Source organism: Phasianus colchicus, chromosome 2 (assembly GCF_987193195.1).
Source record: "Phasianus colchicus chromosome 2, bPhaCol1.hap1.1, whole genome shotgun sequence".
Classification (NCBI taxonomy): Eukaryota; Metazoa; Chordata; class Aves; order Galliformes; family Phasianidae; genus Phasianus; species Phasianus colchicus.
In genome coordinates, this window is record NC_143437.1 from 103830827 (window position 1) to 103849534 (window position 18708).

General features: G+C 37.4%; 1 protein-coding gene across 5 annotated transcripts in view; it reads right to left on the minus strand.

The window, feature by feature from the left end:
• Nucleotides 1-2847: 2847 nt before the first annotated feature.
• The window catches only part of ATAD2B (ATPase family AAA domain containing 2B), a 72857-nt gene continuing 56996 nt past the window's right edge, over nucleotides 2848-18708 (minus strand). For 2 of the 5 annotated variants that reach the window (XM_031595910.2, XM_031595912.2), the window contains exons 25-28: nucleotides 11327-12019; nucleotides 9572-9699; nucleotides 8371-8499; nucleotides 2848-6603 (exon numbers count right to left, since the gene is read on the minus strand). In XM_031595910.2, coding sequence (XP_031451770.1) covers nucleotides 6562-6603; nucleotides 8371-8499; nucleotides 9572-9699; nucleotides 11327-12019 — 992 coding nt within the window. In that variant the 3' untranslated portion in view covers nucleotides 2848-6561. The remainder of the gene's footprint in view (nucleotides 6604-8370; nucleotides 8500-9571; nucleotides 9700-11326; nucleotides 12020-18708) is intronic. The other 3 variants (XM_031595911.2, XM_031595909.2, XM_031595908.2) reach the window with 3 other exon arrangements.

Genomic DNA, 18708 nt, shown 5'->3' on the forward strand with positions numbered 1-18708 from the left:
GCCAATGCTTTCTGCTGATTCTGCACTGTGTGAGTGGACCTGAATTTCTCTGACAAATGGTGAAATGCTTAAGTCATCGTTTGCTGTCAGAGCTACGAGTTGCATCCATTTCCAAAATTTATTCACAAGTACTGAAGAGGTTTAATAGTTAAGATTTATGCTCAATTTGTGATTTGGCGCTGTTTCTGAATCTTAGGAAAATGAAGGGTTGTTTTTTTGTTTGTTTTTTTATCTAAAAATAAAGCTTTCTGCCTTCCGCTGAAGTTAAAAGGACAATTCCTAAGCACTCCAGCCCTGGTATATAGGCTAACCATTCATTTTAAAGCCACTATATATGGAGTGTTTCATGCACATGTAGTCTTTACATGCTTACATTCCTGGTACTCAAGATGCCTACACAAAACAGTAATTACTCAACTGATACTAACCATCACATTGAACATGTAACATTTCCTTCACCCAATCTAAGCTTTTTATATTGTCACTGAGAATCACAGAATTGTGTGCTTTGGAAAGAACACTTCAAGGTCATCTAGTCCAACTCTCCTGCAGTGAACAGGAACATCTACAGCTCAGTCATTTTGTTAAGAGCCCCATCCAATCTGACCCTGAATATCTCCAAAGATGGGGCACCCACCATCTCTCCGGGCAACCTGTTCCAAAATCAGGTACTGTGTTCTTCCAGCCAACTTCCACGCAGCAGGTATCCTACAAGACACAGCCAACACAGTATGAGAATGTAAGCAAGCTCTCTATGACAAAAACAGAGCTGGGGTTTAGGAGATACTGAACAGTTATTTAGATGAAGCAACGTTAGTTTATCTCCCCTCTGTAGCAGAAAAACTCAGTTTCTTAGCAAATTCATTCACTCAACACTCAAATGCAACATACTTTCAAGGATTTTCTATGTTTTTGCCTATGCTTTACATCTAAAAACTAAAGAAGTATTTCAAAGGAAACCCCTTTGAAACTTCCTTGCATTTCCTCCATCCCAATGTAGAGCTGAAGGGTATTGGTCTTCTACAGACTCCCCCTACTGCCATGCACAGCCAGACACCCCTCAGTTATAGCAAACGTGAAATTTCACACTGATGCAAAGGCATTTTCATCACAATGAATACAGCTCCAAAAAAACAAGATGACAAATGGTGTGAGCATTCTCAGCAGCCATACGAATTCCTGACTACTACAAGACAGAAGTGAACACCACAAAACAGGAGAGGAACCCATCACAACATGAACATCTCAACTTCTGCAGCGTGCCCACACACCCTAAGTGCTGCAGCACTGATGTCCCAAGTGCAGACTGAATGTGAGGAGCCTTCTAGCACAGACTAATCCAAGAACACCTTCTGTACTTGAACCCTGAAAGCACCTTTATTCCAAATCAGCATTCAGTCATTAGCAAACCTTGATAAGGATGGCCAGGTTTACACTAACATTCCACTGGAAGTGGTGAATCCATTTTAAATCTCAGCATCTTGTCTTTTTTTTTTAAAGTATGGTAACTCTCCACTATCAAAGTGAGGCTCAATGTAGCATAAGTCAAATGCATCCCAAAAATAAATGGAATTTAGTAGTAGCTGCAGACATTTCCTGGTGTTTGGTTAAACAGAAATATACTCCCTATGCAAATGATAACTCTATAAAAAAAATTTACTCACCTAGAAATTGAATGAGGCTGAATTAATTGAAGTTAAAGTTTATAATCCCTGATTTTTACATAATAGTTACATGACTACAAGTGATGCATAAAAGGGGGAGAAAAATGAAGTGTTTAACTTCATTAATCAGTACATAAGTTTACTGATTTGGCTTTCAGTATGTAGCCACATGCAGCGCCAGCTTAAAATTCCAAATACTGCAAGTCCCGAACAAAACCTGCCTGAAACAGAGAACAAAATCTCATTTTCAATTTATTTAAATAAAATATTTGAGCAGCTTAAAGGAAAAAGGAGATGTGCAGCACTTCAAATTTAGAGCAATATAGGAAAATGCACATCAAAACTGCACTAAATGCAGAAAACAACAGGAGAAGCAAGCAGGCTTGAGCAGCACACATTGGACAAATAAGGATGCTGCTCCAGTTTTTACTAAGGCTCTATTAACAGCAAATGAAACTTAACTACTGCTCACTAATTCACGTTTCTGAAGCAGTAGAGCTCACTAATTTTCCAAGAAATGTTTTTCCAATGCCCCAGTAAAGCACAGTTTTGTCTCTTTTGAATGCTCATCTTTACCACCACTGCCAGAAATTAGGCCTGCCACTGTTCTCTCCATTAAGGTGGCCACACCACTCAAGAAAACAGAACCACAAGAGCAAGCCCTCAGCTCTGCAGCTTTGATCAGAGCCTGCAGATTCCCTGGACAGTGTTAGGTGTCTGTAGGGCAGCAAGTCTTGTGGCCTTTAGATCCAACAAACCTATCCATGCCAACACGGAATGAGCTCAGGCTCCAACCGATCACCTTGTTCACTGAGTGCTTTCCCACATTCTGTGTAAGATCTAATTGTGCAGTATTTAAGAGTCAAGTCAGGCATGGAAAAAGTCGCTACCCTCTTAACTTATAGGGTATCTTCTAGGATCCCTATAGTTTGAGGAACAGAGAGGAAAAGAGGAAGAAGAGCCAACGTTGTTAATGTTTTCCCCCTCAAGAGAAGCCCTACCAGATCTGTGCAACAACTTATCACGCTCTGTGCCACATTACACAAGTTACCAACACTTAGCTTAGAAAAACTGACAATGTAGATCTAACACAAGTGAGATGTGGGTTGATCCTGAACTTCCATAACCTCTGACAGTTTTATTAGATATAAATTATCTTTTTCTTAAAAAAATAAAAATAAAATTTTAAAAAAGGATAATGATGATATATGGGGAAGAATGAGAGAGTGTTTCCTTAAAGACCTCTAACTAGAAATTCTGGTATGATCTGCACACCATAAGCAGCCCTGGGTGTCTTCCCACAACTCAACATGAAACATTTCCTAAGCACGGAGCTTAAACTCATGATTACATTATTCACCTGCCAACGTACAATGCTAATTTCCCTTCTTCAGTCAAAATTAATCAGGACTTTAATGGACAAACACTGAAAGCAAGAGTCACACATTAAACCACTGCAAACAACAACACAGCAAGATCCCAGAATAAAACATGTCACCTGCGAGCACCAGGGAAGTCTGTACAAAAAGACTGCAACCAGCTAAGAGCCAGAATTGCTTTTAAACACAACATTCTTGAAGGAACTAAAGCTGTGTTTTCTTGTCATCTTTATTCAAGTATTTCACAGCAGTTATATTACAAATTACAGTAAAATGTTCAAAATTTCCAGAAGTTCAAAAAATTAAATAACTTACTTCAAACTAACGTAAAATGAAGTCAAACTGCAAAACATCAATTTGAACACAGTTCTGAATAAAACTATAGAATTCAAAATATACCATAGTTGATGAAGGAAGTCTACTTAATCCACCAAGTAGACACACGTTAATGAAACCAAACAGGACTCCCCGATGTCTAAATAACCCAATGTACAAGATACAAAAGATGCAAGTACAAGCCCAAATTCAAGCTTACGTTGTGATTACAAAATAAAATAAAAATAAATGACTATCAGCTGCAGGACCTTCCATTCAGGAGACTGAAGGATAAGCTACAGCTGACCCACCAACCCACCAAAACAAAAAAAAAAAAAAAAAAGGAAGACAGGATATTACAAAAAACAGTAATCCTATAAATACATTGGCATATGAGGAAATCAAGTAACAATACAGAGGACACAAAACAAAAAATAATTAATCACAGGTGAGATTCAAGCTTGCAAATACAATCAACTCCATAGCCATCAACTCCACCCAAGAGCAACTCCATCATCCCGAGTACAGCCCTGCCAGCCCCACAGAGAAACCTCCCCTCTCATGGGTGGCCATGTTTCATTGACCCCAGCACAAGGACTCACACAGGAGTTTATTTGCAATTTTCACAATAAGAAACAAGGAAGAGAGGTCAATTTGTACAAATTCTTGCCAGTGCTATATGGCAAAAAAAAATAATAAAATTAAAAATAAAAACATACAAAGAGTAAACAAGTTTAGACCACATGGATAGATTAACAGCTGCTTTAACTCTAGAACCACCAGACATCTGTAAAGGAAAACAAAACTGAACTGTGGTTATTTGGGCTACAAAGGCGGGTATATCATTTTATGTAAGCTGTCCACTATCACATTTGAAATCAGCTACTTTTCTCTAAACAACATGGCAGCTCCCAAATTAGCAGAGCCGCCTCTTAAGATTTTTCCCAATCAACAACTGACAGTAAAATTTTTCCTTTAGAAACATGACTTTTCAGAACCATTTTTAATGCCAGGCATTAGCTTAAACTTGCATTTTACACTCACTGGTGACTAAACTTCTCAACTGTTTTAATTCATATAAATTTATTATCGTCTTAAAAATGTATGCAGTTTTATCTTCCACAAGTGCTGCTGTTACTTGAACAAAAACTCCTTTGAGTAAGTGAAACTGGAATAAATATTTTTAAAAAATTCTGCAGCAAGAACCTGAGACTTGCAAAAAACCCTTTTATCAGAAACTTGCTACAAAAAATCTGCTACATTTTATTTAATCAAATCTTAAAGTTTGTAACAATTTCCATCAAAATACAAAATGCTGTTAATGTACCAGACACAAAAATATCTCAAACAGGTATGACGCTAATAAATACTAAACAAAACATGAAAAAAAATCCCCTAAACAAATCTGAGATCAAAGAATCTCATCTAAAATGTGTTTTCTGCTTGTTTTTGTTGTTTTTAATCGCACTTTCCCACCTAAAAAATACAGCGATTCTGCATGGGTTGCATTTAGGTGTAACTAGATGTACAAGAATACCTAAAACCTTTTTCTGCCATTAGCTACAAAGAAAAACAGTGGCATTCAGGGGAGAAATAGTTCCAAGACAGAATTATGTTGAATTATAATATACAAAGCACTTTGGATTACTGCAGTAGCCCAAGGCCCGTGTTTGTTTCTCTGCAGTGGTTTCCTACTATTAGCCATAGAGGTGGAGACAAGTACCTTAGCTTCAGCTTGTAAATGGGAGCAGAGTGATTACAGTCCTCAATAAACACTGTTGGTAACTAAAATACAAAAAGCTGAGGTAGCTCAGTATCTCTGCAGTAGTCCAAGACTGTTTTCTCTAATTAAAAACTAATCACACTGTGTTGCATATTTCTGGAAAGACACTTCCGCAGCTACGTAGGGACACAATGGATGGTTAGAGACAGTAACACCAGCCAACTTCTCTACAAGAGTTTCCACTTACATTTGAAAGAAATCAGCCCAGGTAACATCTTAATACCGAGCTCGTAACAAAACTTTTTTCTTGAAACTGCCTAGACTGTTCTCTTCGGTTTCCAGAGAGGAAAGATTTTGAACTACACAATTCAGACTGGAGAGCTGTGGTCCGAACAGATCGATTTGAAAGGCTGTCCTCCAGTCCCCTGACATTAACAGTGCTTTGCATTGACTGAGTCGTGAAGCCTAGTTTAAGTTTTACTTTCAGGTGAGCTTGGGCTCCAGGATTTTGACCGACATCTTCTTACCTGCACTGCACAGTCCAAGCTATATTACAAACACAGAAACCTGCCAGTATTAAACTGGCTTTTCTTAAAGAACTCCAGATGGACAAACAAAGGAATGGTGGGAAAACGCTTCACTTTTAGCAACACAGAGGAGTTTCACTGTGTAACTTGTTTCTCAAACAAGTCTGTATCAATGAAAAAGAAATTTCACCATTCTGGTAAAGTATGTGGCTTTTTCAGTGTGTCTTAGTTTAGTTCTGTAGAGTAAGACAGGCATTATAGAACCATAATACTGGCTGCCATCCAATGAAGAGAATACAAATACGATCTACAGATGGTCATTCTGAAGAGAGCTTTCTAACATTGCCATTTGCTATAATCCAAACCAATTGATTAGCCTTATCTTTCTCAATTGACTAAAAGGCACATAATAGGCAGTTCTAGAGAGCCTCATCTTCAAATTACTGTACATCCAGTTACTCAAGATTCCTACCACAATGCATCATTGCCTTCTTTAGAACAGATTTTTTTGTCCATTGCCCCAGAGAAGAGAAAGATTGGAAAAAAAAATAAAAAAGGTTGCCTGTTTAAAAATATTCAACTTAGATCTGCTCTTTTCAGTTCTCTCGTGTATGTTGGTCTCCACTTTGCCTGAAGTTTCACCAGAGATAATGCATGTAGAATGAACAAGAGCAGAAGAGAGAACAGTTTCTGTAGCACCAAAAATCTCCAAGCTGTGGCATTGTATTCTTTATTTATATCAGATACAACTATTTGAAGTTCCGTTTGGTTCTTGTAGGCTGGTTGGTTTCAGGTACCTGAGACAATAGCACCAAATTCAACAGAAAGAAAAAGAGAGAGCACTTAAGACCAAGGCTCTGCACATACTTGGTGCAAATGGAAACTGAATGGCTCAGAGGACTGCTCTCCCATGAGCAGTTTAAGAGAGGACAAACCCACCCATCTTGACGAGTTCACAGGAATGTTTCAAACACATGAACTGTTCTTTCCATCTCCTGCAAAAAAACACAGAACTTCAATTATACACAAATATAGAGAGAGACAAAAATAAAGTTACATTACATCATCATATTCACCAAGGCATCCCTGTTTCTTTTCTTGAAATCCAAACAAGTAATTCATAGGAAAACAGATGTTTCTGTTTATTAGCTCTCATCTGCTAGCAAAAGATGGTGAAAGAGGACATTACTTAGGAAGATCTTAATGCAGAAAAGCATTCCAATATTACAATCCATGAGAAAATCCAAGTCTAGTAGAGTCATGTATATAATTAAGGTACTTGATAAGTATTATTAAGAAAGCACTTGTGATAGCACACTGCATGAATCCAGGTCTTACTGCACATTTGAGCTATTGGTATCTTGACTGTAAACACCTAACTGCATTGTTTGGAGAATCAAAGTAAGGATCTGTCTCTAAAGATCTTCTGCATAGATGTCTTTTTAATCTACATAATATTTGGCACAGACTTCCAGCACACTTTTAGGTGAAGGTGGCAGAGGAAGAGTATAAAAATGGTTTAAAATATTTTGCAAGACAATACCCTATTATGCTATGGCCTCTCCAGATTTTGTAGTAAAATATTCATAGAGAAAAGAATTCGGGGTTCAGGGTTCCAATTAGAAACCAGCAATTGTTGTCTCTTTATCAGCAGGGTTAACAGTTGAATCCCAAAGTTGATCTAAACTATTCAGCAGCTAGAACAATGTTGCTGTAGGGAAAGCATGTCCAGAGTTATGATCAGTCTACATCAATGGTGAAATGACCTACTTACTCCTGATGTAGACAGAAGGCCTTTGAAATGAAAACACTTTAAAAGGAAATGCTGTCAGCAGAGCAGGCAACTGGCCTACATCACACTGTACAGGAATTTCCCAAGACCATCAAGAGTTTATTTTCCAATTTAGAAAAAGCTTGCATACTTTTTTCTTTTTTTTTCTTAATAACACAAATGCAAGCAGGGGCACAAGAAGGAACTATAAACAGCCACTAACTTCAATGTTATTCGTGCTGCTAAATTTGAAAACTTCTGGCACAGGAATTAAATTTTCCCATCAAACAAATAAGGGTTGAAAAAAAAAATCTGCCCACAGTTTAAAATTATGATTCCAGAAGATTAAGTATTTTCACCAAAGTTGAATAACATAATGCAAATCAGTTAAGAACAAGGAAAGGGATTTTCAGACTGATACATTCACTCACTAGGAGGGAAACCTAATCTAGTGAATGGTGTCCCAGTCCAGGACAGGGAAGTTGAACAACATTATTTTTAAAGGTCCCTTCCAACCCAAACCATTCTATGATTCTACCCATAAAGCCTTCCCAACATTATTTTTATAGACTTCCATATAAAACAGCTACAATCAAGCTTGTTTATCAGTGCTGCACAAGAATAATGAAGATTAAGCTACTTAGTTGGAATAACGTTTTGCAAAGCCAAGATGACCACCTGAAAGCTCCTGTTTCTGTTCCATTCTTATTCTGCTAGCAAATGCACCTAAATGCTGCTGCATTCTATCCTCCTTTTACTATGTTGTTTTAGGTTAAGTTCTTAATCCTTTTCTGAGGAAAGTATAAATAGAGACAATCTCTGTTTAAGTCATTACTATGCTATGCTTTCTTCTGTTCATAAATACACACCTTCCTCTACGTCTACTTAAAGCTCTTCTGTGCTAGTACAACAATAAAGTCATAGATTAACTGCTCTTGGAAAAACCAGTCTCACAAAAGTCAAATAAATAAAATAAACTGTATAACATCACCTCTATAAGTTGTGATTTGTCATAGTCTCTACGATGCCTGTAGATGCATTGGCTGAGGAGTGAATACAATCTCTCAAGTTGGTCAACAGTCAAGTTGTCGCTTTTCTTAACCACTAAATAAAGCAGTTTCTGTTGGAACAAAGGGTGAAGTTTAAAGAGCTTTTATAATCTTTTCTTCTTTTGCTTTTCTTTTTTTTTTTTTTTTTAAGGACAAATTGGAGCAATCTGCTTCTAAAACTCTACTTTGCAGAGATATATAGAAGTAAAATGGACCAAATCTGGCTATTATTAAGGCCAATGCTTCCATTTTAATTCAACAGAACTCAGCATTTATCTTTACTTCTGTATTTAGACCCACACTTTTCTTAGTGTTTATGCATAGTGTAACCAGTGCATTCTTTGTTCTGCTTGGAATTATACTTAATCCTATTGCATCTTGGTTATTATTACTGTTGTTTATAAATAAAGCAAACCATAAAAAGTGTCCTGATAGGTGAACACTCAAGAACTTTTATGTTGACGTGAGATTTTAAAAGTACCAAATGGAAACACATCTGGAATTCCACAAATGTCAAACAATGAGAAAATAAAAAGCATCTGTAGGGAAAACGTGTAAAACTGCTGATAAACAAATGATGCAAAAAGCAAGGGAGTCTAAATTTCTTCACAGGTCAAGCTAGTTTCTACCACAGAAAATGGCAAAATCTGTTTTAACTTCGCTTAAATTTAGGCAAAAGTGAAGTAAAATTAACTAGCAGAGGTTTGACCTATAGCACCAAAACATCAGCACAAATTCCAATTTACTTTCCAATTCCTTAACAATCCTTTCCACCAAGTATACATCCATGGGACAGGAAATTATACGTTAACTCCTAATTACCAGGCACCCAGCAGTTTCTCAGTTACTGACATGCAATTAGCACATAAGAGTATCATCAAAAGCCACAATTAAAATAATGGACTGCCTTATCTTTACTGTATTTGTAAAGGTAATAATAATGGGACAATAAGGTTTCAGCAGTTCTATTAACTTTTCATCCAAAAAAAATAAACAAAAACCACTGATCAAGTCATCTTCAAAAGTTACAGATGCCAAAATACCACTTTGTAACCAAAAATAAAAGGAAATTTTACTTTATAATAGAAGGAAACATTTTTCATGGAGCCTGTTACAAGTCAATTTATTTTTCAGTTCCATTACCTTTAGTCTGTCATGGTCAACAACTACAGAGGGTAATGGATCTGATGGTTCCTCTGGGACATGCTCCAGACTTGTGAGTTTTGACTGTTCCATAGTGACTTTTCGAGTTTTCTTACTCTTGAACATACCTGTAATTTAAGGGAGGGGGGAAAAAAGTCATTAGCCATGTCAGTTACACAAAATAAACAGCTTTTGTCCCAACTTTGGCTTGATTTTGCTGGGATTGTGTGAACCAGGAAAGCACATTTCCAGTGTACAATATCAATCAGCTTCACAGAATTCTCAAGGTGTATGAGAACTAAAACCACAGTTCATAAGGCACACACAAAACACATCAACTTGAAAACTGAACTCTGAAGTCCCAATAAAATATTGAACGTCACTGAAAATTTCTCCTGTGCATCGTTTTTGCTTAATATCAAATTATGCAACTTCCAAAGGAAGTTCAGATACCTTCCTAAGCAATTCAAAATTCTCACTTTTCCTTTTCAAAGCATTCCCTGTTTTCATCATCACAGTAATTCTTATCACAGCAATTTTGACATCTGCTCTACGCCCAAAAACTTCACCTTTTGGTACGACTTCTAATTTCATCTATCTCTGTATTAAAGCTGCTGTCCAGTCCTGTTACGGAGAACAAAATATTTTTAAACTATCTCTTGATTCTATCCCTACACTTATTCACTGTCTTTCTCCTCTAGAACTATTTTAAATCCTTTTTTTTTCTTTCTTTTTTTTTTTTTTTTGCCTAAGGACCTCCCCTTACTTACAATCATCCTTAATGTATTCAAAACACAACTATTACATTCAGAAGCCTAATGGCCCTAACACACATCGTACTCTTCTCCTGATAACCTTAGGAGCTTTCCTCAGCTACACCCCTTATCCTTAGAGAAAATGTGTATACACACATTTTCAACGTGTATACAGTGATATTCTCATAATTCATCTCTCTCATTAAAGCTCATTTATTTTGTAAATCTCAGTGCTAACTTTTGAAGTAAAGATTTCATTCTTTTACATAATTCTGAAAAGCTAATTAAAAAGGCAATCATGCATAAGGCTTTTATTTATCCTCCCTGAGGTAACTATGTCTCTTTTCTTCAAAGGACACAGTCCCTCCTTTTATGCACCACCAGGATTTCCCTTCCCTTTCTCTTATCTTTTTGTTGCACTACTACTGCATTGACTGTAAAACCAGATACTTACTCCATTAGATAAACAATGCTGCATCTGGCTTTTACTGAGTTAAACTATTTAACTTTTGTTATGAGCATATACTTTTTTTTTTTTAAAGGAGACATTCATGATTAAACACATTCTATATTTCTGTGGTTTTTGATCTAACTTAAATGACATTTTTTATGACAAAATCCACCAAAAAAATCAAGGAATGTATCATATATATCAAAATACATATCAGACAGTTATTTATATTCACTGATAACAGTTTCTGAATCTTGAATTGTAATTTAAATAATGTTATCACAATACTTACAATGCCTCCCTCCAATAAAGCATTAAAAAAGCAGAATGCTTTAAGTATGAAGATAAACTTATTTGCTTAAGATAACATTACAGCAAGTCAACAGTGAACTTTTAATTGATTTATGTGGAATTAAAAGGTATAAGCATAAGTTTCAAATAACTAGACAGGAGATTATAAAATATAATAATAATTTGAACTCAAGTTGTTACAATTAAAAATACACACATTAACATGGACACAAAAATGACACTGAGAATAAACTATACCTTCTTTATCTGGTTCAGCATCTTTAGTCTCAAGGTCTGTGCTCTGTAGTGTTTTTTCATTATTGCTGCAGTGTGGTACCTCTGCTTTCACTAAATCATCTCCTTGGTTTTCACTGCAAGGTTCTGTTTTCTCCTTTGGCTGATCTTCTGAAGATTTTTTCTTGTCACTCGATCCAGTGCTGCTATCATTCGTTGAAGCAACATCAACTGATTCCACTTTACCATTATGGCATGCTGGAACAGCTATACCCTCTAAGCTGTGTACAGATGTCTCTCCATTTACACAGTCTCCTTTCAATGTAGAGTCTTTCCTTAAATCCTTTTCAGCAGTCAGGGTAACTCTCTCGGTTATTAAGAGAGATTCATTTGAGCTCTCTTCTTCTGTAGATGCAAAGTTGTTTTCCTTTCCTGATGTCCCATTGTTAAGCCTCTGCTCTGCATCTATATCCATAATATCACAAGAGGATTCATCATTTGTCATAGAGAGATCTCCTATTTCCTCCCCATTCTCTTCAATGCAGTCAGTGCTGATTTCTAGCTCACCATTTTCCAGCAATTTACTGTCCTCTCCATGATTTTCATCGTCAGCAAACTTTGCATCATCTTCATCTTTCTTTAAATTATTGACTTTCCTCTTTTTAATAATGCCTTTGCCCCACTGTGAGCGCCGTCTTGACTTTCTCCTTATTCGAACTGAATTACAAGGAAAAAAAAATTTAGACATGCAAGTCTCCCCCATTAAATAAACTACATTTGAATATGCTGTATCCTACTTAATATATTTATAGACATTACATATCCATTTGCAGGTAAATCACTCAAAGAAAACAGCTAAGCAATGATGTGGAACTCAGTCCCCTTTTTGTAACACCAGCTACTTGAATGCATTACACAGCAAAAGAGATGGAAGTAAAATCCATGGACTGACAGATAATTCATGTTGGAGGGTACATAAGGAATTCTCCAGATCAACCTTCTGCTCAAAACAGGGTTAGCTATGAGGGCAGATCAGGTTGCTCACGGCTTTATCTAGTCAAGTATTGAAAAACTCCATAGATGTAGACTACATGACCTCCATGTGTCTTGTACTGATGCACAATTGTGCAAAAAGGCATTTTGCCTTACATCCAGTTTGAACTTCTCATTTCTATTTATCTCCACTGTCAATTCAAACACATCTTCAGTTATTAAGTCACCTAAGGAGTAATCCTCTTCTTCATCTCCCGTTCACTCTCAGCTCTGTACACAAGGTCACTGCACTGACAAAATGTGGCTTTAAAAGAAAAGGACTTTTATTTTCCAAGTCCAGACCATCTTAGCAACCCAGTCTACAGCAAGACCTGCCAAACATTTGCATTTACACAGTCAGTCTGCATGAAGAACGGAAAACAGCCTCTTAAACAGAACTTACTAATCCAGCATCATCATCGGTATCTTTCTCTCACTATATGCAACTCAACCTGAAGCAACATTGGTACGTGATCCTTTTTCCATTACTCTGTATCCATACTTTTTTACTTTTCCTTTTGCAAAAGCACTAGTAAGACACAGCTCAGAAGACTAAGGAAAAGACTGAGAAAAATGGAAACGCCTATATTCATATTAAGGCAACAATGTAAACTGTTCATTATTTTGCAAAGTTGCAGTCAAGTGTTTATAACTGAAAATGCTAGCCAATACTTAACAGATTAACAACTTCTCCATTTTAAAATGGGGACATGCTGAGCACCTCCAAAACGTTCTTGCTATTCGTAGGTTGCCTTGATTTATGGGGTATTAAGTCCTAGGTCTGTAACTGCCAGCTTCGCACTGAGTTACAAAGCTCAGTGTTTATTAAATTGCTTTTAAGATGCAAGCACTATGCAGGTACAAGCGTGGAGAATTAAATGACAGAAAGTCAAGGAGCATCAGGCTCAGCACTGCCAGCTGGGTGAGAGAAGGGACCGTCCCGCTCAGCTCTCTGGTACAGCCTCACCTGCAGCACCATGCACAGGGTAGCACAACAGAAGAAGAACATAAAACTATTAGAGAATATCCTAGAGAGGGCTGTGAAAATGGGGAAGGGTCTGGAGTGCAAGGCGTGTAAGGAGCGGGTGAGGCTCCTTGGTTTGCTCAGCCCAGAGCAGAGGAGCTGAGGGGAGGCCTAATGGCAGCTGCAGCTCCTCACAGGGAGCGGAGGGCAGCGCTGAGCTCTGCTCTGTGACAGCAGCAGGGCCTGAGGGAACGGCATGGAGAGCACCAGGTGGAAACCTGCACTAGATTTCATTATCTACATCCCCTTTACATTTACTGGGAAAAAATAAGGCATTGCTAAGGGCCTAGATGTTAAACTAGACGATCTAAGAGGAATTTTCCTACCTTAACGATTCTAGGACTGACACGGACCTGATAACCTATAGTCCAAAAAGCAAATAGGAGCTAGCATAGGGTCAAACTCCTATAAAGCTAAAAAGCAAATGCTCATGGATTGCTACGAAATAATGAACTTAATCCAGAGTTCCTTCTCCCCTGCTTTCACATTCATCTTCTGCAGGACTGTTAGCCATCCAGAGCAGAATCACATTCTTTTTATTTTGCAGTCTGTATGGTTCATAATGCATTGAAGTTTTCAGTAACAGAATGGGGTAATCATTTACAGAAGAAAAACTCGGAGTTAACTTTAAGAAAAAAAAATTAGCAGAGCATATACAATTGCAAGTTAATGCATTAACACCTTTTCAATTACTTCTTTCAGAACTACTCATCTGAAATGTATCATTGATAGTCAGTCTTTTGGCACTATTTGTGCCAGAGGCAGTAGAAATACTATTGTCAGAGGAATCCTGCTTTTTAGAACTGAGTTTCTATAACTCAAACTATTATAATACCAATTATTCACACATGAATACATTCACTCGCCTTCTGAATTGCAGAACTCCTCTCTCTATAATCTTCACATAACCTCTATAGATTTGCCAAGGGGATCCTCACATCAGTTCTAGCTTCCTTCTGGTTCACTTTTTTGTAAATCATTAGCCCAGCTCATGCAGAATTTTTAGTAACACTAAATACATGTTTGATCACAAGTCACATACATTTCACTTATGTATCAATTTGATATAAAAAATTACCCTTCCTCACTCATTAATTTGTGCTAAACTGCAGTTTATACAGACAGCATCTTAAAGGACAATGCAATACAATGTAATTAATCACTGAATGCATGTGTACCCTACGTTTGCATAAAGCAGTAAGTGGGGTTTCTCAATTCCTCTATTCCTACCTTGACATAATCTGCTGAAAGATCCCTACATTTAAGGCAGATCGCATTTTCTGCAGGAGCAGCACAAGTTAAGTAAAATGAAACCTACAGCAGACTTTCAGAAATTCTGAATCCTCATCGACTGACAGATTCTGCTTCCAAATTTTCACGGCAGATACACCAAGTAATGACAGTACCTGGTGAAATAAGCATCTGTATCATGCATGGTGCACACTAACTCTGTCCAGAGCAGAACACAGCTCTTCGATACTGAAGTGACAGCAAAAACCAAATCCAAACTCTTCCAACAATCTGTAAGTATTTTCAAAAGATCTAGAAGTTACTGTCACCTTACTGTAAGTGTAGTGTAATAGCCCTGGTGCCTAACAAGTTCTCTTTACACTGCAGAAAAGTAGCATCTTTACATGTCTTTGGACTGCTTCTAAGTCCACCAGAAAAATGTGAGTAAATATCAATAAAAGATAAAATTCATATCCATCAAACAGTAGATACATAAAGAATTACTGGGGATTCAAATCCAAAGATGATTCTCTCCTAGCAAGCAAGATCACCACAGATTTAGGTTTTGGTGTCTGTGGTACTTAATTCAATGCACATTTCAAGGTTTTCTTCCACGACCAAAACTCCAAGGTTCCTTCTGATGTCTTGTGTATAAATTAACTTAAAACCCTGAGAAAGAAGTTATTACCAGCAATTCTGCTTTCTCTCATGCAGCATCCAGAAGACATAAGTATATCAGTAATTTAGATGTTTCCAAAAGCTCTGTGTTCCTTACCAATAGACATGGAATAGCCCACTTCAAAGTTTCTGGAGTTTTGAGTCACAAAGTCCCAAACTGCAGACAGAGATAAGAAGCAAGAAAGAACAGAGTACTGTTCCACAATGGCTTAAAATGCAAAATGAAGTGCCAGCTTCCACCAGCAGACAAAACCATTTCTCCTTCCAAAGCCAGCTATATTACTCCTACTACTATATCTGTGCTGGTGTTACTGTTCCTGCAGTAAAACAGATAAGGAAACTAATCTGTCTGAAAGTCAGAATTCTTTCCCGAGTTAGTTTTCAACATTTTCAGTTCCCAAATTGAGATTTCTAGCTCTCAAGTGATGGTGCTCACTTAAGACAGAGTGGGGATATGCAGCCACCAAAAAGTAAGACTTCTTCACTAGAAATCTGCAGTTTGACAAGCTTGAAGAGACTGCAGAACTAAGCCTTAAGAGCTACGTCATTTTCTTCATTTAGATGAAACACACAAAGATACTCAAGGCATGGACCTCACAAATATCTAAAAACAAAAACAACCCACATGCAGCAACATGCCACATATTGCCACCAACAGCATATGAACTGTTAAATGAAGACATACTTGAGGAACCTGGAAACTTCTCAACAAAGAGGAATCAAATTCTATAAGGAGCAGTGGATATGTCTCAAAACAAGCTTGGCTGCAGCATCCTCAGTATTGCCCCTCTCCAGGCAAATGCTATCCCCTACCATTCTATATGACACTCAAGCTCTTACCAGTACCTGTCCAAAAACCTCTCCCAGTATCTTCCATTCCACTGCAACCCCAGCTGAGTAGTATGCAGGATACACTACATCTCAGGTGTGCACGCTCTGTCTGGCCAACATGATGTTTTAATCGATCAGCTCAGAAGGCCAGGCAGAACAAGTAACTACCATTTTCAATCTAGAGCCTTTTCCTTCAGCAGATGCATAGATTTATTCAGCTAACAATTTTCACAAAACCTGCAGGAATCCAATCTTTTAGACCTCAACTCCTGTCAAATCTGTCTGAACCAGGCTAAATGATTCAGAAGTTATTACGGAACAGAGATGGACAGAGAGGATAGGTATTATTTTCTTGGGAAACCAAGCTAAAAATATAATTTACATGAAATCAGAGTAATTATGTTAGCTAAGTACATGACAAGACAGTCACATAGGAAGATTAAAAAGAAAAATGAAGTCAGAAGAGAAGAGACAATCAGATTAATATCACCCGTGGAGATCAGTTTTAGACTTTCCACCTCTATAGCTCTGCTCATTTTCCTTCTGCTGAGTAGCTTTTTTACAATAGCGACTATTACAGCTATTTACATTTTTGGTACATTTAGCTGGTTCTTAAGGACTACTGAATGACATCTTCTCTGCTGCAATAGAGCTGTGAATAAATGCAAGGTTATTCTGCAATTCCATAAGTGGAGGACAGGCTCCCACTTTACATTAATTAAAATGACATTTGACAGTTTACAGCATTCTCTTCTATCACAGATCTGAAAGGTTCACGGCTGCTGGGTGGTTTCTGTGACAAGGAGGCAAAGTAAAACAAAAACAATAAATTGCTTAAAATGGAAATGAAAAAATGAAAACCAACAACCCATACAAGCATATACAAACTCTTAATACAAGCATATAGAAATTTAGACAAACTCCTAAAGAAAGCAAACACTGCTGAAGTTTCCAAACAGGAGGAAGGAGTAATATATTTAAAAAGTCTGAAAACTTTTTTATTGCATTACTGATCTGTACCCCACTTACAATAAAACCAGTCATCAATTTTAGAACTCAATAATATTTTTTTCTACAAAAACCCTCTTTTCACCACATTCGTAAAAAAGGAAGATAATGCTTTCAGGCAAACCTTGTTCTTAAGAGAGGCTGAGCCATCTTGGATTACTCAGTTAGAAGGAGATGAATTACATGAGAATATAAGAAAAGCACTGATTCGGGTAAATTGCAGGACTGTTTGCCCTCTCACAGGGCAAAGAGAATTAATTCAAGAGGCAGCGTATTTAATAGTGATAAAAAAATTTCTTTGCCACTAGGTACCACTGCATCCAAAAGCCTGGTGGGATTCCAAAGAAGAATTAGCAACCAGGATTTATAAGAATACCCACAAATTCAGTAAATGGGATTTTAAATTAGAGGAATTACAAAGCCTATGGGTTTAAAACAACTGTTAACCAACTCGGAATCATCTAAGATAGTATTTTCTTCAAAATCAGGTATCTTTACTTCTCCTACTTCCTTTGCAATTTCCTTTCAAAGAACCCAGTTGAAGCCAATGTCAGATACAAATCCAACTGTTCCCATCCAAAATGCACATTCTGAAACTACCAAGAAGGAAACGATAAAGAGGCAGTTGTCTCAACTCTGAGTAAAAGAAGTTTAGAGGAAGCTTTTCACTCAGAGGTTGGTGATGCACTGGAACAGGTTGCCCAAGGAGGCTGTGGATGCCCCATCCCTGCAGGCATTCAAGGCCAGGGCTGGATGTGGCTCTGGGCAGCCTGGTCTGCTGGTTGGTGACCCTGCACATAGCAGGGGGTTGGAACTAGATGGTCATTGTGGTCCTTTTCAACCCAGGCCATTCTGTGATTCTATGATAAAGACGTTCTCAAATTCCAAGGAAGCTTTTTTAATCACGATTGTCAAGTCATATTGATTGCCTCCATCTCATGTGCACTGTGAGAATCAATCCAAGTCTCTTTGCAGGTGAGCAGGAGGAGAGTGAGAACCAGTAGGAAGTAAAGGATTCATGGTTTTGACAGGACATCAGCTGCTATGAGGAATTTAACATTAACATCTGGTTGGCTGTTATTCTGCACTACCCAAATTCCGTGGTAACTGGGACAGAACGACTGTTAAAATAATGAAAACCTTAAAGGATCTGGTCTGCCATGTCCTCTGATAAGACATAACTGCATACATTCACACAAATGCCCAATGTACAGCAATCACTGACAACATCACTGCATCACAGAGGTCAAAAGGAGAGACAAAAGCAATGAAAAGTAGACAGAATGACTGAGAATGAAACAGCTTCTGAGAAAGAGGACAAACAAGATTTTTCTCCTTTCTAAAAATAAATTAAACAAATACAAAACTAGATGAAAATACTTATTTCTACTTTATAGGAGCAAAGATTGCCATTCAGCAAAAAAACAGGTAGAAGTGCACAAAATATGATATTTAATTAGTGACTAAGTTTTCTGCAGCCATTTTTTTTTTCTTTCCTTCACATCTCCCAACCATTCTTTCCACAGAGACCACCGTTCACCTCCACTACTGGAAGAATTCAGCATAGGGTCTAGTTAAAATTCATTTTACAAAACACGATCTC